The sequence below is a fragment of the Nomascus leucogenys genome, chromosome 2 (assembly GCF_006542625.1).
Source record: "Nomascus leucogenys isolate Asia chromosome 2, Asia_NLE_v1, whole genome shotgun sequence".
NCBI lineage: Eukaryota > Metazoa > Chordata > Mammalia > Primates > Hylobatidae > Nomascus > Nomascus leucogenys.
Window position 1 is genome coordinate 154175553 of NC_044382.1, and position 19789 is coordinate 154195341.

At 46.6% G+C, this 19789-nt stretch overlaps 1 protein-coding gene across 22 annotated transcripts in view; it reads left to right on the forward strand.

Moving 5' to 3' along the window:
• BANP (BTG3 associated nuclear protein) overlaps positions 1-19789 on the forward strand; it is a 121724-nt gene that overhangs the window by 36154 nt on the left and 65781 nt on the right. For 17 of the 22 annotated variants that reach the window (XM_030820075.1, XM_030820032.1, XM_030820045.1 and 14 more), the window contains 2 exons: positions 14446-14562; positions 16244-16419. In XM_030820075.1, coding sequence (XP_030675935.1) covers positions 14446-14562; positions 16244-16419 — 293 coding nt within the window. The remainder of the gene's footprint in view (positions 1-14445; positions 14563-16243; positions 16420-19789) is intronic. The other 5 variants (XM_030820051.1, XM_030820058.1, XM_030820066.1 and 2 more) reach the window with 1 other exon arrangement.

The window sequence follows — 19789 nt, forward strand, 5'->3', positions numbered from 1 at the left end:
AATAAGAAGAAAGTTGCCTAATACTGACTCAGATGCACAATCCACTTAACCCAGATGTGTGAGATCTTCCGGTTTGAAAGAACCGTATTGGCAAGGCAAAATCAACCTATTGTAGAATATATTTATTGCGTATCAGCATGGGGATTATTAATATTGCTAATAAAACCATCGTTTGTAAAAATTAAGATTAATAGAAGAATTGTTCTTCTATTTTCTCATAGTTTTAAATAGGATAAAAAATATTCTATTTAAAATCCTATTTCAAATATATTCTATTCAAAATTACAAGAAAATGTAAGAATGGTTTCCTTTTTTTTGAGACTCCGCTCTGCCACCCAGGCTGGAGTGCAGTGGCGCAATCTTGGCTCACTGCAACCTCTGCCTCCCAGGCTCAAGCAATTCTCCTGCCTCATCCTCCCAAGTAGGTGGGATTACAGGCATGCACTCTACACCGCCCGGCTAATTTTTGTAATTTTAGAAGAGACAGGGTTTCACCACATTAGCGAGGCTTGTCTTGAACTCTTGACCTTAGGTGATCTGCCTGCCTCAGCCTCCAAAGTGCTGGGATTACAGGCGTGAGCCACCACGCCTACTGGAGTGATTTCCTTTCATAGTAAAGTTTTAAATATGGTATATTTGAATGACTTTTAAAGAAGGAGGCTGGGTGCGATGGCTCACACCTGTAATTCCAGCACTTTGGAAGGCCAAGATGGAAGGATCACTTGAACCCAAGAGTTCCAGACCAGTGTGGGCAACATAGTGAGACCCCCATCTCTACAAAAAAATAAAAAAAATTAGCTGGGCACAGTGGCACCCGCCTATAATCCCTTAGGAGGCTGAGGTGGGAGGATTGTTTGAGCCTGGGAGGGTGAGACTATGGTGCGCTGTGACTCTGTCACTGCGCTCCAGGCTGAGCGAGACCCTAACTCAAAAAAAAAAAGATGTTATTAAGTCTGGCATTTCTTTCCATGTAAGTTCTTTTTAAAAGGCAGTCTCACTCTGTCATGCAGGCTGGAGTACAGTGGTGCAATCTCGGCTCATTGCAACCTCTGCCTCTTGGATTGAAGTGATTCTCCCACCTCAGCCTCCCGAGTAGCTGGAACTATAGGTGCACACTACCATGCTTGGCTAATTTTTGTATTTTTTGATAGAGATGAGGTTTTGCCATGTTGGCCAGGCTGGTATCTTTCTATATAAGTCCTGAAAATTAGAAATAAAAATTGCCAACAGTTGAAAGCTGTTGACAGAAAATTGTTGGGGAGAAATAGCAGATAAGAACGTAATCCCAGTATGTCAATGAAAAAAAGAATGTTTAAATTAGAAAGTTACTAATTTGTAAACACATATGAGTGAATGAGAATTGTCTGTCTAAAATTGAGCAGTGGAACATTGAAAAGGAAAAGTCTCCAAAGTTAAAAATTGGTTAGCATTGCGAATAATAAGGTGCTTCTATGGATTATTTATTTTGGGACTCAGATGTTTTGAGATGGAGTCTCACTCCGTCACCCAGGCTGGAGTGCAATGGCATGATCTTGGCTCACTGCAACCTCTGCCTCCCAGGTTCAAGTGATTCTCCTGCCTCAGCCTCCTGAGTAGCTGGGACTAGGGGTGCCCGCCACCACTCCTGGCTAATTTTTTTTTTTTTTTTAAATTAGTGATGGGGTTTCACCATGTTGGTCAGTCTGATCTCAAATTCCTGACTTCATGATCCACCCGCCTCGGCCTCCCAAAGTGCTGGGATTACAGGTGTGAGCCACTGCCCCCAGCCGGGACTCAAATATTTTAAATGACGATTAGAAGTATGTAAGTCACAGACAGTATTACATCCAAATCATATGCTGGGAAGTCCGAGTGTAATCTTACAGCACAGATGCAGACACCTTAAAGGGGCTTTGAGTTGTGACGAGGCCCCCGAGAGAGTGTGAGCTACCCCCTGCAGTATCGCTTGCCTTTCTGTTTAGAGTGGCTGCATCTGCTCAGAGTAAGCTCAACCCTCAAGGGTGGGCACAGCCTTGCAGCAGCAGGGGCGTCACTAAGGCCCCCTCTCTGTGTGTTGAAATCCACCCCACCTGTTGGTTATTTCTCATTAAAACTGACTGGTCTGTACTGTCACTGCTGAGAGCTGATTATTCTTTCCTTTTACTCTCTGGAACACAAGAAGGCAGTGGAGTACTTCTTGCCTCACTTGGCATTTTGGATCCAGATTTTTGGGTTCTACACCTGAATGAGATTCTTTAAATAACTTCTAGAACAAAGAAAAGAGAAAGAAAGCCCCTTTTATTTGAAGCTAAAGTTGAATCATTGTAATAAAAATGCGAGTCACCTGGATGGGCCTCATCCAACAGCTGTCATCGACTTGGGGACAAGAAAAATGGTCTTTTAAGATTTGTAGGTAGGGGCTTATTTTCTTCCTGCAGGTGCGCCATCAGTTTGGATTTTGCTTCATTGTAATTTTGGTGTAGTGACCCGAGGTTTTAACTTTAAAGTTGTTTGGGCCTGTCCTTTGAATGCTAGTGTGGACAGTTCAGTTGGGGCATTCGTTATGTCACATGGCCTACAGGGATCCAGGGCACGCACATGCTCACATTTATACAGGTAAATGTTAACATCCTTTGTCTGTACTTCGAAGCTGGACAGAGATAGTGGTGTAAACAGGATGCAGCAGAGCATGGAGTGTTGCCCGTCAGGGGATGCAGGGATGCAGGCCCGCGCGGTTGCGCACATCCAGGACACAGGGCGGGTGACAGGGCTCTGTGTGCCCAGCACACCTGTGGAGTTGGTTACTGGGCAGCTCAGACCACAGCTCACAGCTCAGGATTTGCTGCTTTGTTTTCATTAACTGAACATACTGACTCGAAAAATTATTTTTAAAAATAAAAACAAGCTAATTTTATTTTAGTTTATTTTAATTAAAAAATAGATTTTAAAATCTGCTTTTTAAAGTCACAGATGTTTATCTTTAAGAACATTAAACAATTAAAGAACTAGCATGTTTCTATAATTTTACAACAATTACAAACCATAGGCTTCTGTATAAGACTAGTTCTGGAAATTTTTAAAAGTGTGATTTGTTTTAAAGTATGTCTTCCAGAGATGTGTCATGTAAGACTCAGTGGAGGAGAAATTTTTCTTTTCCTCAGAACTGACTGTTGACCTGTGGATAATTGAAATATTTGATTAAGGAATGATTTTAATTCCCTCTAGCATGCTGGTTGCTGATTCTCTGTTTTATTTCCTAGAGTGTCTTTTATTTTATTTCCTAGAGGGTCTTTTATCTATTTTATTGATAGATACTTGTGGAAAGGCTGTTGGGGTGTTATGTAGAGCTAGGCCTGGTTTTGAGCATCTCGGTTCTGGCATGGGAGCACGAGAGGTCTCGGCCAGGGTAAACCAGTTTTTTCAGTTTTGGGTCATTGACATTCCTAGTGAAAAATTATAGCATTTCATAGGCTTTAGAATCTGACAAACTCAAGGGAGAGCTGCATGAATTGTGAAGAAATGGTTTGGTCTCAGCTAAGGTTTTGTTTAATTCTTTTCTTATTTAATATTGAATTTTGTTTGCTTTCGTTTAATTTCGTGTACGTGTGATTTCTCCTCCTGACTGGTCTATACTACCTTGCACAGCTGCGTACTTATGTTTTGTTTTGTTTTTTGAGACGGAGTCTTGCTCTGTTGTCCAGGCTGGAGTGCAGTGGCGCGATCTCGGCTCACTGCAACCTCTGTCTCCTGGGTTCACGCCATTCTCCTGCCTCAGCTTCCCGACTAGCTGGGACTACAGGCGCCCGCCACCATGCCCGGCTACTTTTTTGTATTTTTAGTAGAGACGGGGTTTCAGGGGTTTCACCGTGTTAGCCAGGATGGTCTCGATCTCCTGACCTCGTGATCCGCCCGCCTCGGCCTCTCAAAGTGTTGGGATTACAGGTGTGAGCCACCGCGCCCGGCCAGCTGCATACTTTTGGTGACCTAATTGTGACACCCTCTACATGCTAGGGCTGAGTACTAGCCAAAGAAAACATACAGTTTACATACCTACAACTTCGGGAATTATTTACGTAATCGTATGATACAGTTTACATACATACAACTTTGGGAGTTATTCACATAATCGTATGCTTTAGAGATACAATCTAATAACCAAACTAATGAGAAACATAAATTTAAGTGTTGTAATGATTATGCACACTCTAATAATTTGGAGCACTTCTCTAGTTTTAGAATAACTCATAACTCATTGATTGGCATTGCATTGAATCTGTAGATCAATTTGGGGGAACTGCCGACGTCACAGTATTGAGTATTCTGATTCATGAACGTGGTATGTCTCTCCATTTATGGAGGTCTTTAATTTCTCTTAGCAGTGTTATACAGTTTTCAGTGTTCAGCTCCTGTACATATTTTGTTACATTTGTCTCTGAGTACTTCATACTTACAGATGCTATCATATTCATACTTATGGATGCTATCATAAATGGTATTGTATTTTAAATTTCAGTATCCAGTTGTTCATTGGAAGGGTGTAGCAGTACAATAGATTTTTCTTTACTGACCTTTATCCTGTGTCATTTCTAAATGAACTTGTTTTAGATTTTCTGTAGGATTTTTTTAAAATATGCATAATTATGTTACCTTTAAATAGAGTTTTGCTTCTTCCCGTAGAATTTCTATCCCTTCTCTTACCTTAATGTGCTGGCCATGATCTTTATTTCAGTGTATTTTCTTTATAAAAATATTTTTGCCTTATTCCTGATCTTTGAGTGAAAGCATCCAGCATTTCACCATTAAGTCTGATGTTACCAGTATGTTTTTCCCAGATGCTCTTAATCAGGTTGAAGAAGTTTCCTTCTATTCTTTGTTTCTTGGGAGTTTTTTCGCATGAACGAATGGACATTGGATTTTCACATGCCTTTTCTGTATCTCCCAGGATGATGGTATGGTGATCCTTCTTGATTCTTTTGTTAAAGTGAATTACGTCGATTTTGAATGCTAACCGAACCTTGCATTTCTATTGTCATAAACCTGACTTCATCTACGTGTATTGTGCTTTTGCTATACTGTCAGTTTTCTAATATTTAATGAAGAGTTTTTGCATCTGTGTTTGTGGGACATGTTAGTCTGCAGTTTTCTTTTTTTGCCATGTCTTTGTTTTGTTATCAGGATAATGCTGACCTCAGCAACGGAGCTGGGAAGCTGCCCCTCATTGTCTATTTTCTGGAAATGTTTCTGTGAGATTAGTTTTATTTCTTTTAAAAAATTTGATAGAATTTGCCAGTGAAGCCTAGGTTTTTAATAATAAATTCAATTATTTTAATAAATATAGAACTGCCAGGCGTGGTGCTCAGGCCTGTAATCCCAGCACTTTGGGAGGCCGAGGAGGGTGGATCATCTGAAGTCAGGAGTTCGAGACCAGCCTGGCTAATGAGTCAAAGCCCCGTCTCTACTAAAAATACAAAAATTAGCCGGGTGTGGTGGCGGGTGCCTGTAGTCTCAGCTACTCAGGAGGTTGGGGCAGGAGAATCGCTTGAACCCAGGAGGCGGAGCCTGCAGTGAGCCGAGATAGCGCCACTGCACTCCAGCCTGGGGGACAGAGTGAGAGTCCTCAAAAACAAAACAAAACAAAAAAAACTTGGATAAATGTAGAATTTCTTGAGTTAGTGTTGTTTGTGTCTCTCAAGATTATTTTCTTTTCCCCCAAATTCTAGAGTGCGTCGGAACACTGTTCCTCATGGTACCCACTGTATGTTTCCATGTCTGGGGGTCCACAGGATGCTCCGTTGCCAAGCCTCCCTGGGCTCCTCTGATCTGTGACCGTTTCTCACACTTCCTTGTTTTTGGTGACTTTTTGAGGAGCGTTGGGTCGGTTATTTTGTAGGATGTGCCTCTGTTGGAATTTGTCTTCTGACTAGACTGGGGTCACGGGTTTTGGGGAGGAAGGACACGGAGGTGAAGTCCTTCTCGTCACATCCTGTCCAGGCCAGCACGGTCAGCAGGACTCAGTGCTTGATGCTGATGCGGGTCACCTGGCTGAGGTGTGCTCTTCAGCGTTTTCCACAGTCAAGTGACTCCACTGTCATCCTGCACTTCGGAAGGAAGCTGCTGTGCCCATCACCCAGTTAAGGAGTGGGGAGTTGTGTGCCACCTTCTTGAGGGTGGAGCATCACAGACACTGTTGTCAGTGTACCCGGGAGGCTCGTCTCTTCTTTCCCATTTATTCACTCATCTGTTTCCATCAGTGTGTGCTCGTGGAGATGTATTTTACACTCTGGGTTAGAATCTAGTTCTGCTTCATTCTGGTGCTCACATCCTTCCAGCTTTGGCCATTGGCAGCCCATCAGTTGGCTCCCGTGCCCCTTGACGTTCCCTCCATTCCCTCTTCACTGTAGGTGTTTCATCATTAGTGTTTTTTTTTTTTTTTCCTTTTGAGACAGAGTTTTGCTCTTGTTGCCCAGGCTGGAGTGCAGTGGGGCGATCTCTTAGTGTAACCTCCGCCTCCTGGGTTCAAGCAATTCCCCTGCCTCAGCCTCTCAAGTAGCTGGGATTACAGGCCGTGCCACCACACCCGGCTAATTTTTTGTATTTATATTAGAGACGGGGTTTCACCATGTTGACCAGGCTGGTCTCGAACTCCTGACCTCAGGTGATCCACCTTCCTTGGCCTCCCAAAGTGCTGGGATTACAGATGTGAGCCACCATGCCCGGCCTGAGCACTTTTTACTTGCACAGCCCTACGAAATGCTTCTCTGGGCTCATTGTGAGTGCCTGTCCCAGCCTAGAATCAGCCGTTTCTCCATGAATTGAAAAATGACGTTTGGGACCAGGATGCGGTGTTTGGAGGGCCCTAGCGTTAGAGACGAGGATGCGGTGTTTGGAGGGCCCTGGCGTTAGAGACCAGGATGCGGTGTTTGGAGGGCCCTGGCGTTAGAGACCAGGATGCGATGTTTGGAGGGCCCTGGCGTTAGAGACCAGGATGCGGCGTTTGGAGGGCCCTGGACTTAGAGACCAGGATGCGGCGTTTGGAGGGGCCCTGGCGTTAGAGACCAGGATGCGGCGTTTGGAGGGCCCTGGCGTTAGAGACCAGGATGCGGCGTTTGGAGGGCCCTGGCGTTAGAGACCAGGATGCGGCGTTTGGAGGGCCCTGGCGTTAGAGACCAGGATGCGGTGTTTGGAGGGCCCTGGCGTTAGAGACCAGGATGCGGTGCGCGGCGTCCTCTGAGCATGCGAAGGGCCCTGGGCAGCTTTTCACCCAAACACGTTGCCTAGGAGCCCCGCATCCTGTGCCGTTGCTGAGTGCTGACTTCTGTGGAGTCAGTGCTGACACTGCTTCCCTCTCTCACTAGTAGTCATTTCTGTAGCTTCTAGGAAGGAGGAAGAAGACATACCCATCCTTGACCTGCTCACCCTCTGATTTGGGACTGTCAGGTGGAAGTCGCTGACCTCTGTCGGAGCACAAGCATGGCTCCTTGGGGAGAGCAGCGTCAGGAGTTAGATCTGGAGCCTTTCAAAGCCAATTCCCCGAAGCTAGAAGCTTCTTTCTTTCTTTAGCAACGAGGTTTTAAAGTTTGTTACATTAGGTTAGTCCCGTTTCTCTGGTGCAGTGGTTATTTGGATAGTTGGTTTTATATTCTGTTTTGCTTATTTCATTAGATATTAGGAAGAAAATTTTAATGCCTATTTATTTTTACCCCTGGGTATTTTTTGTTAGATCATGTTTTTATGACTTTTTAATCTTTAGCGTGGTAGAGTGGCTTAGGCCTGTAGTCCCAGCAACTCGGGAGACTGAGGTGGGAGGATCATCTGAGACCAGGAATTTGAGACCAGTCTGGGCAGCATAGTGAGACCCCATGTATAAAAATAAAATAAAAAGCCCCTCAAACCTGCAAGCAGGTTTTACTTTTACTAAATGTTTGATTAGTCTGAATGCTGATTGTACTGATTGGGTGACATGAGCCATGGCAGTAGAGGGTCCCCTGGACTTGGGATTAGCACAGTGGGAGGGTGCATCTTGCTTATGTTCAGGGTGCAATGTGGGCGATTCTGGTCCTCCCACAACTGCACTGGGTGCCTCTGATGCCTGAGCCTTTTATCATGTGCTCACCCTATGGCCTTGGGGTCCTCAGTCTGGGAAGGGGAGAGACATGAAAAGGTGCATCCTGTTTTTAAAACCTGTCTCCTGGAAGTGACACACCTCTCGCCTGTCAGAGTCCATTGATGGAGTCTGGCCACAGGGCTGTGTGTGCACAGAAGGGGCTTGGGAAATGCAGTCTGGATGTGCGGGGGCACCCGGGACAGCCCCTGACGGCAAGGGAAGTAGGCTGTGGGCTGCCCTGGCCTGGGGGGTTTTGGGGGGCCTGCTTTTCCTCCTGCTGAAGCTCTGAGCAGCTCCTCTTTTTGTAAGTACATTACATCAAACCAGTTTCTTCGTTTATTTGGCCGTGGTCCTTGTGTGTTATGTAGGAGCATAAATGTCCATGGGAGAAAATGTTCTCAGGGAACAGGTACTGGAGTTTAAAAGAAATCTGTCCATTTTTTCCTAATAAGTAGAAAGCAGAAGAAATTACTTAATTCTTTTTACCTGGCTGTTGTTGAAATACTTTTCCTTGAGAGAATTCATAAAAATTAGAAAACTAGTATCAGCTTTTCTAACCTGCACTTGATGATAATTACTTTGAATTGTAAAAGGGATGCCTACCGGTGGCGGCAGAGTGTCACGTGGTGAGGCTGCACTCTGGGTGGGAAGGAGACAAAAACTTGTTCTTGTTCAAATATACGTCAGATATTCTGATGGAGTTCCTCCTCTCCCTGCTGTGGAAAACAGCCAGATACTGTGGCGTGAATGGGAGTGGTTGAGGACTTGACTCCACAGGTAGCGAGCTCTGGGTCAAGATCTTGGGCTCAGCGGGGCGCTGAGGGGAAGCAGCGCGCCCAGCCTTGTTCATGTGGTGAGCTGGAGCGGGAGCCCCTGGAGGCTGGGGTTCCTGCGGTGCCCAGGGTGGGCTTCTCACTTGCTGAGCGTTCAGTGCAGACGTGTTAGATGCACATTTAGCAGGTTTGGCCCTGGGACATTTGGAAGTTGTTTAAACTCATCTTTGGAGGGTTGGTGCTTGCTTTCTCCTTAGGTCATCCTCTCGGCCTCTCCATGTGAGTTGAGGGTTAGGTGGAGAACAGAGTCATGTCTGTTCTCTGTCCTGTGATCATTTGTGCCCAGGCAGAGGTGTGTGTCCAGCAGGCACCCATGGCGGTGTCTGGAGTCACCGCTGTAGATCAGGTGGCTCTCTCGCCCCGTCATTTCCACATTCGACAGCTTTCGTGGAGCCTAGTCACAGCCTGAGACCGGGACCCACCCGGCGTCTCAGCTGCCTGTGCCCCTTAGTTGGAGATGGCTTCCGATGCTAACTTCTGCTGTGAGGGTTCTCGGGTTCTGCTCACTGGCTGCATGGGTCGGATGTTCTGCTGCTGTGAAGTGCCAGCTGGGCCCTCGTCCGGGTGCCGGCTGGGCTGTGGTTCTGAGTGTTGCTGGGCCCTCATCCGGGTGCCGGCTGGGCTCTGGTTCTGAGTGTTGCTGGGCCCTCGTCCTGGGTGCTGGCTGGGCTCTGGTCCTCAGCGTTGCCCTCCCGTCCTTCCCTCCTCCCTGTGTTGTTGTCTGCACTGAACCACTGCATAAGCTTTTAAGTCTCTGCTTCAGAATAACTTAGTTTCATTTCCTTTTGTAAGAAAACATGGCAAACACAAATTTGTGAAAGTAGTTTAAATCCTTCATTTCTCAAGATTTTTAATTTTATGTCTTATCTTGGTGGCTTGTTTTGCATGTACTTGAATAAAGCCTCTTGATGTCTGTTCACATGTGCTCCATTTTATGTGGTCCACGAGCAACAGGGGCCACTATGCCAGTTGCCTAGAGCACAGGGCAGGTGCTTAGGGCTCTGTGATGAGGTGGTTCCCTGAAGCAGAAGAGAAATGGAAGGCCACTTTATAAGCTCAGCATAGAAAATGTTTGCCATGACAGCTTTCAAAGTGGAAGATGTTTTGTTTTGTAGAAATGGGGTCTCACTGTGTTGCCCAGGCTGCTCTTGAACTCCTGGGCTCAAGCCATCTGCCTGCCTCAGCCTCCCAAAGTATTGGCATTGCAGGTGTGAGCCACCGCACCTGGCTGAAGAGGTTTTCTTTTAAATCCATCAAAGTAAAACAGTTAAAAAACCTCAAACACTGAAAGGGTGAGTTGTAGCAGTAGTTGAAATAGGATCATTGCTGTTCTTGTCCAGCAAGTGACTAAAAGCATGAGAAATACTTAGTTTGGAACACAGCTTCTGTCACCAATAAATGGTGAGACCTAGGACAGATCCTGATCTTTCTGAACATCAGTGTCTTCGTGGTAAAGTGGGTAAAATAGCCAGGATGGCTGGGAGTGAGACCATGCACATGAAGCACTCAGTACTCCTTGAGCTCAGCAGAATCAGGACTGTTACTTCCTGGTGAGTCCCTGAGTGCCCATTCTCGTCTGGGTCTCATGGTGGCTGCCGGCTCCCACCAGTCAGCCCTCAGACTTCAAGTCACCTTTAGTTGAGCACCTCCTGGTGGAATTCAGAACTGACCCCGCCCAGTGGATGAGAACATTCTAGGCTGTCTTTTGGCATCCTGCTCAGTGGATTCTGCTCTGGGTTGGGATTCTCAATCTTTGCTTTTGGCATGCAGAGCAGCAGCGTGTGAACCAGCGGATCGAGAGGCATTTCCCTCCAAAATGGGAAGCTTACTCTTGAATTCCTCCGTGTCCCAAACGGTCTTCAGCCATGTCCAGTGCATTCTTCTAGGGACTTTGGGAGGCATCGTTGGACGAACAGAAGGACCCCTATACAGGGGAAGGCCACACAGAAAACTAAAGCATGATAAGGAGATGGCAAAATGGATGAAAAGGTGCTGAGGGCTGTGGGGGCAGTGAGTGGTTTTGGTTAGGAATGTCAGCTGTCTGTCACGGGGACTTTGGCCTCAGACCTAATTTTGCCATTCACTGGCTGCGTGGCCTTGAACAGGTTAATAGCTTCTCTGCGTGGGCTGCTGTCTGTGCCGTGAAGATGCTGCAGGACCCGGCTCCTGAGGCTCGATGACCTGCTTCTCAGTTTCTTGCTATCCTTCCAGGCACGTCTCCATGCACACACATGCGCGGCTGTACTTACCTGTCCTTCCAGACACGTCTCCATGCACACACATGCGCGGCTGTACTTACCTGTCCTTCCAGACACGTCTCCATGCACACACATGCGCGGCTGTACTTACCTGTCCTTCCAGACACGTCTCCTGCCACACCCCCCCCCCCCCCCCCCCCCCCCCCCCCCCTCCTGCACACACATGCGCGGCTGTACTTACCTGTCCTTCCAGACACGTCTCCGTGCACACACATGCGCGGCTGTACTTACCTGTCCTTCCAGACACGTCTCCGTGCACACACATGCGCGGCTGTACTTACCTGTCCTTCCAGACACGTCTCCGTGCACACACATGCGCGGCTGTACTTACCTGTCCTTCCAGACACGTCTCCGTGCACACACATGCGCGGCTGTACTTACCTGTCTTCCAGACACGTCTCCATGCACACACATGCGCGGCTGTACTTATCTGTGTGTTCTGTCGCTTAGTATTCTTGTGGCACTTTTTCCACATCAGTCCTTACATAGGGACTTCATTCTCCTTAATGTGATAAAGATGTTCCATAATTTAAAAAAAAGTATTCTTTTGTGCAATTTGAGGTTGATTTAAATTGCGTTAGTTGAAAGCGTGTAGTTTCTGGCATTTTTTTAAACATTAAAATAATTTACTTTTACAGCATATTAAAATATTGATCTTTAAAAACAAAACTGATTTTTTTTTAATTTTTGCATTATAATCTAAATATCATGATGCATTTTGAACGTCTCACCAATGAGCTTTTGGCAGTCGAATGTTACATCACTTTTCTGTTCTTTGAACTTTCATTTCCATTTCATTTCCCTCGCAAAATTTTATCCTGTTAGCCTGGCTGTCGTATGCCTTTGCAACAGAAATAGGGATGTAAATCGAAGCTGAAAAAATTTATGTTCCTAAACACAAGGCCCTAAGGGCTTAAAAAAAAAAAAACAAAAAAACCTTCTGGATTGAGTTCCTACTACAATGGTTGAACAAAACAACGTGAATATGTCACCCACTTAGAACTAATTCTTGATGATAAAATACTGGGAATGTGTTTTTGAAGAGCTGGGTAGGGCTTTTTGGTTAATTATTGAATCGATGGATGGTTATGTTTGACGGCTTAGAGGAGACAGGATTCCACGTTGGTCCTGCTGTTTTTGGTTTTATAGCTCTAGGTGCTGGGAAACTTGGGTCACATCAGTAATATGTGGGAGAGGAAGGAGTCCTTGGCTTCTTTGAGTTGTGTGCCAGGGGTCTCAGTGGTCCGTCGTCAGAAACTGTTTTTGATGATCTCCGTCTATTTTGTTAAAAGCAAAGGATTGCAACCCAGCTGACTTACCAAGGGCTTTCTAGTCAGCTGATGAGCTGCTGGTTTTGTCACGCCCGTGCCAGTGTTCAGGTGGCCCTGTGCTGGCTCCTGGGGTCTGCGCCCTAGGTGGATGGTGCGTCCAGTGTGTTCAGAGCAGAGGTTGTTTTTTAGGTGGGAAAAGGGCTTTGTGGAAGGGAACACACACACTGAGATGCTCGCTCAAGGAGAGTCATCTTTAGGAAACAGGACGTTCTGGAAGGTGGGGACCTGGAGACTGTGTTGCTGAGAGCTGTTTGCATCCATGAGCCCCCCAGAAAGCTGTGGGGCACCCGAGGGGCACGTTATTCCAGTTGGGAGCTGGTTGTCTTAGACTATGATTTCCTTCATGTTAATAAGGATCTTCAAGGAAAAAAAGGTATATTTGGTCAAATGACCTTGCCAAATGGTGGCCTGAATACATTTTACTCTATTAAAATTTCTTCTCAGACTGTTGATGTGCCAGTGGCCGCTGTGAATAGTCATTAGGGGACTGTTGGCTACTCAGCAGCACCGTCCTTCTTCAGTTGCTCATGGGGAGAGAGAGAGAATGCATGTGTGTGTGGACATGCTGTGAGCCTAGGATCCCGAGGATACCAGCCTTCCCACATGCTGTGAGCCTAGGATCCCGGGGGCACCAGTGTTCCATAGCCTCCACTTGGGGAACATATCAAGCTCGTGCAAGCCAGGTAGCCTCTCCAGTTCTACATCTCTGAGGAGCATAGGACTGTCACAGCCTGTAGGTGACTGGTGACCAAGCCAGAAGCCACCTGGGTTACTTTTCATACCTGACCTATAGGTCATTTGTCAGGTTTTGCTGTGTTAACGTTAGGTGTCACCAATAACAAGTAGAGGAATTTAAAAAATAATATTTTTGAATGAAATGCAGCTGATTATGCCTTTATTTTAGGAGAAAACCTGATGGTTCCGTGATTTACTTGGGCATGGCGTGGTGCTGTGCTTGCACTCAGTGTGGGGACAGTTACAGTGATAGCAGCTGGAATTTCCTGTGTGCAAATCACACAAAGGCAGGCTTCCCAGGTTGGTTTTTGGAGAGTGAAATCCAAGAATGGTGTTTTATTGTCAGGTGATAATCACTTTGTATTTGTAGTGCTAGTGCTTTCTCTCCCTAGCCTTCCACAACAAAGTGTTCCTTAGAGGTCCCTTGTGACCAGAAAGAGCTAAGGCTTAAAAACGCATGATTGAAAACTGTGGGTGAGTCTGTACTTTGAGATGAAGCTGTGTTAGCTGCCGCCTGTCTGAACACATTCGTGCTTCCTCCAGGGTGGCGCCAGGCTTGGTGGTTTCTGGGCCATGGTCTGTTCTTTTGTAGAATCTTTTCCTTCAAAGCAGAACCCTGAGCCCTTTGGTTGTAGCTCACACATGTTCCTGCAGGACCTGGAGGCAGCATGTGTGTCCTTCCATCCCAAGTCCAATGTGATGTTTGCCCCTTTCTTTCCAGGGCGCTACCGTTGTGGAATGATACCAACACTTACTTGGTTACGAACGTTAGATCTGTCCCATAGGAATGAGTTGGGATGGAGGGACTGAAAATGTCAAGCCGGTTTTCATGCAAGTGTGCCACCCTAGAAGCTTTATTAACTGGGTGTGATAACAGCTGGTGCAGTCACAGTCTATTCTGTGTCACACGTTCAGCATCCTCAGCCCAGCTGTCCTGTGCTATCCAGTTGTGCAGACAACACCAACAGTTAGGAAAAGTTACATTCTGCTAAAAACCCCATCTCCAGTTTATTCTTCCTTAGCATTTGGGGCTCCTTCCCCCTCAGGACGGGCCCCTGGGAGCGGACTATGTTGAATGACTCTTAGGCCTCCCCCTCAGTGCGGGTCCCTGGGAGTGGACTGTGTTGAATGACTCTTATGTGCTCTTACCATGAATGTTGTTGTTTTAAGGCCTTCTTTTTCTTTGTGATTCTTTTGTTCCCTAGCGTCGTCCCCCAGACTACAGTAATACTCAACAATGATCGGCAGAACGCCATTGTAGCCAAGATGGAAGACCCCTTGGGCAGCAGGGCACCGGATTCCCTGGAAAATGTCATTAGCAAGTCAGTAGCACGGCACCAACCCCACCTTTCCCTGTCACTGTGAGGAGTCCCGTGAGAATAAGTCAACGTCCCCAAGCCAGGGCACAGTCCAGCACACGCTTCATCTCTGTGGTCACAGGGTTGAGCCTGGCAGGCACCGCCCCAGCTCTCTGAGGTCGGGGAGGGCAGGCTGGGCGATGCTGAGTACTGAGTCCAGCCACACCAGGGGCAGCTGCCGCCGGGGACTTCTGTGTCTCGTGCTGGCCAGGGTTGTGGAGGGGGCTGGCTCTGTCTCCTCACAGCAGTCTGTGAAAGCGTTCATCCTCCCACCTAGCTCAGTGGTCCTCACGTCTGTCTGCGCAGAGCGTGTCAGGCAAACAGACGCCCTCTCCCACGGTTGCTAAGTGGTGCAGGCATGTTGAGTTCATGACTTTTTTCTTATACCTTTTTCTCTTGAGACATTTTGAATGGAGCTTTGGTCAGAGGTGGGAGTGGACAGAAGACACCGTCCCCGCTCTGTGTGAGGGGAAGGCCGTGCAGTGGCCTCTGGCTGGCATCCAGGCCCTGCTGTCCCCAGGAGTGCCCCCGGGGCTGCGTGAACCCCCGAGGATGCTGTTGCTTTTTCTTTCCCATCTGTGTCTTCACAAAGTTCTATTTGCTTTTTCTCTCAATCTCCTTTGTGGATTGCTCCTCCTCCAGCTTCATCCCCTTTCTGTGTTGTCTCAGCTTAGTTCTCCAGGGCCGCAGCTGTGGTCGCAAGGGTCTGATACGTGGGGTGAAGGGAGGGGAGTTGGTGATGGGCGGTGAGGAGGTGCCGGGGTCAGCTGTGCCTCAGGGGCTTTGCGCTGAGGTCAGCCAGGCAGATGGCTAGTGTTGAGATCAGGTTCACCGTGGCCAGCGCTCTAGAGAATCCAGGCCAGAAAGTGCAGAGTGCAGTGCCCTCCCCTGGGTGCAGCCACTGTTTTCAACACCCTTTTTTTTGACTTTGCAAATAGAAAAATTGTGCTCCTTTCTCTTCTCGTGGTGCGTAGCAGTCCACGGTAGGGGATGTTGAAAGGGTCATTAAAAAAGGGAAGTAGTAAGTCTCTAAATCATCCTTTTTTTGAGCACTTGTGGAGGTGGCCTCGCCCTGCTTTGCTCGCAGTGTTCTGTCCTTCCACGTCAGCAGCCCTTGGGATGATGGCAGCTCCGATGGGATCTCAGTGGGTTTTTTAAGCCCCTTCAGGGTTTTTTGCCCATGGGCGTACTTGGGAGTGCTGCTCGCATTGCAGAGGCAGAGCCACCTCCAGCGAGCCCAGCAGCGTGGGTCGAATTGACCCAGGCCTCTGGGCGCAGTTTTCCTCATTTAGTCTTTCCTTTAACCTCACCTGAAAAAAGACTCTTAACCAGCATTTTATGGGATGACTGCTGAACTCAGAAGGCAGCATGCTAGGCCTGAGTCCCAGTGAGTTACGATTTTGCTTCTTTTGTGATACAAATATTTTCTTTAAATGGTTAAGTTTTGTTTTATACGGTTTCTTTCAGCCCCAGGCCATTTTCTCCCATGGAGTTGCTATTAATCTTGGTAGAGAGAGCGGTATGGGAAGGCTGTGTGATCCACTGGTCCATGCAGAGTTAGATTTTGTGATAAGGAAAGCGCTGACCTTCGCGTGCTGCTTGCGGCTCTTACTACATCGGGCTGGTGTGTTTTTTTTCCCTTTAGCGCTGTGCCTGGGCGTCGGCAGAACACCATTGTGGTGAAGGTGCCCGGCCAAGAAGACAGCCACCACGAAGACGGGGAGAGCGGCTCGGAGGCCAGCGACTCTGTGTCCAGCTGTGGACAGGCGGGCAGCCAGAGTATTGGGAGCAACGTCACCCTCATCACCCTGAACTCAGAAGGTGCGTCCCAGGCATCTTCTTTCCTTGGCCAGAGCACCAGTAGGATTTTTTGTTTGTTTGTTTTGCTTTTTAAGAAATTTTGTTGTTTTTTAAAAAAGTGATACAGTGGCCAGGCGCGATGGCTCATGCCTGTCATCCCAGCACTTTGGGAGGCTGAGGCGGGCGGATCACTTGAAGTCGGGAGTTCGAGACCAGCCTGACCAACATGGAGAAACCCTGTCTCTACTGAAAATACAAAATTTGGGTCAGGTGTGGTGGCAGGTGCCTGTAATCCCAGCTACTCGGGAGGCTGAGGCAGGAGAATCGCTTGAACCTGGGAGGTGGAGGTTACAGTGAACCGAGATCATGCCATTGCATCCAGCCTGGGCAATAGAGTGAAACTCCGTCTCCCAAAAAAAAAAAAAAAAAAAAAAAAGTGATACAGTATAGGACAGGCGCAGTGGCTCACGCCTGTAATCCCAGCACTTTGGGAGGCTGAGGCGGGTGGATCATCAGGTCAGGAGTTCAAGACCAGCCTGGCGAAAATGGTGAAACCCCGCCTCTACTAAAACTACAAAAATTAGTTGGGCACAGTGACAGGTGCCTGTAATCTCAGCTATTTGGGAGGCTGAGGCGGGAGAATTGCTTGAACCCGCGAGACAGAGGTTGTAGTGAGCTGACGTCGCACCCCTGTACTCCAGCCTGGGCGACAGAGACTCAGTCTCAAAAACAAAAAAAATAGTGATACACTATAAAAATGAAGAATAAAGGGAAAATAACTGTGATTCCACCATTCTGAGATCTCTAAACCTTTTGGGGTTTTTTTGTGCAGATTTCATGATTTTATAACTCACTTCTTTCCCCTACACAGTAGAAATCTTTGCACGTTAGTGCAGATGGACAGAGTCATTTTTAGCCAGTTTTGCTTATTTCATCGGGTCTGGATGCTTTCCACGGATGGCCCCCTGTAACCTTTCATTATTGAAACTAGCATTGGCCTGCGTTGTGTTCTTGGATCAGTGTCCAAGAAAACCATCCTTGGATCAGTGTCTGGACATGGGCTCTCAGAGGCAGGTCGCTGGGCTCGAGGACGCAGCTTCCACGGGGTCCATGGCACAGGATGCACTGCCCATTTCCCCCGAGATCTGGAAGGACAACCTGTTTGTCCTACTTGGACTCCTAGCGGGGGCTTCTCTCCTGCAGGGCTCTGAGGTGCCCTCCTGCCTGGCCCTCGGCCTGCCCAGTGTGCCTTTCAGAGCCCTCTTCCCCTGAGAGCCTCTGTGTGCCCTTCATCCTGTCACCGTAAGTGACCAGATGACTGTCAGTTACTACAGCGTGGAGAAAAGAAAGAACCAAACAGACTTAGCTTTGTGCGTGGAGTTGTAAAGCATGTGTTTTCCTTACTTACTAGGAAGAACTCAAAGTTTTTCTGCCTCTGTGTCTGAGTTGTTGATTTTTCCTAACAACTCGATGTTGATTTGTCTACTGAACAAAGGTTTTCCTGTTAGGAAGACTCATTACCATATCTGAAACATTGAAAACAATGTTTTCCACAAAAATTGCTTTTACCTCTAATACAAATTTCTAGGATTCAGATGGCAGAATGGCGGGAAGACAGAAAGAGAGGTTGAGTTGATCTTTTTTTTTTTTCAAGTTGAGATGTAATTTATATACCATAAAATTGACTGTTTTAAAGCATACATCTCAGTGGTTTTTAGTATATTCTCAAGGTTGTACAGTCATCACTTCGGACTAATTCTAGAATATTTTTTATTACCCCCAGAAGAAGCCGTGTGTCCATCAACAGTCACTTTCCATTCTCCCAGCCTCCAGCCCCGGCACCCAACTCGTCTCCGTCCTCGTGGATATGCGTGTTGTGGACCTTGACTCTAAATGGAATCCTGTAGCATCACCCACATTGTAGCTTTTGCCCTAGTGCTTTGTTCCTTTTCATGGCTGCATGATATGCTGAGGTACGGATGGCCCACATTCTTTTGATCCATCACCAGTTGATGGGCATCCGGGTTGTTTGCACTTTTTGGCTGTTCTCAGGAATGCTGCTGTGAACGTTGAGGTGCAGGTTTTTGTGTATGTATGAATTGCAGGATCAGGGCAATGGAGTTTTTCACACATTAAATTTGAGGAAAGGAGGGATGCTCCTGATTTCATTTTCATGGGAATTGAAAATCACATTGCAGTAACGACAGACTAATTGTTGTAATTATTTTTCGATGTGGATTTTGTGTAAATCCCCACATAGATCTGGCCACCCCGTTCAGGCCTGATGTTTGTTTGATTTAAACTGTGTTAGCTAAGGCAGAAAAACTTGGTAATTCTGGGGAGTCCAGGGTCATAAAAACAAAAAAATCTAAATGAACTTTTGAGAAGATATCAAATTTGGAGCTTACTTAGTATTATTCTGTATCTATAAGGAAAAATACAAATTTTCTTTGTGTCTGAGTTTAAGTTCTTTTGATGTTTTGTGTAAGACATTTTTCTTTAGCTAGGCTTTGAGCAGAGTTTTATAGCCATGTTTGCCACTGATTGTTCTCATCAAACATAATTTTGCTGTACAACACAGGTTGTTAGGATTGGGGTGAATTGCAGAACTTTTTCTCATCTTAAATTTGACTTTATTTTGAAGGAGAGGTCATCATCCAGAGCCATTCTGTTTTCTCATCCCATTAGGAGGAAATATTTTTTGTAATAAATCTGTTTCACTGACTCTGTCCTAGGGAATGTATATCCTAGTGGGGTCGGTGTTATGAAAATATCGGCTTGAGCTGCCTTATTTGGCATAGTGGCTTGGTGAAAATGAGGAAGTCACCTTTAAATGATTGCTGCATATGTAAATGTTGGGAAAATAGCCAGTCCGTTGATGTCTCTTAGGTGGGATTTACTCTCAACCCGTAGTGGCATCCTCTCTTCAGCATTTCCATGGGGGGTGCGAATGTGCCGAGAATGGGGCCAGCACCTTCCTGCCTGTGGCCCTCTGTCCCAGAGCACCTGGGCAGGCGGTGAATCAGCGAGTTTCTACGAGGGAAAGCATTAGGAATATGGGAAGTGCCAAAGGGGGGTGTGCTTGTCTTTGTATTTAGTTGTTTTAGGCCCTGATAAGAGACAGGAGCCGTAGGAGACAGATTGTTCTTGGCTTCTCGTTTAAGTATTTAAGTGCCTTAAGTCTTAGAGAACCATAAATTTCAAAACGGTTATTTCTTATGAATTCCATATGGCTTGTGTGAATTGACGTGCTGTTTTGTGTCAAATTTGGAGTCAGTTTATTGCACTGCAAAGATACCATATCATTTTATTCTAGTTTTTTTCACTTAGGTAATTCCATTTGTCATTACACACACTCCACTGGAATAAGAAGGATGGTAACTGCCAGCTA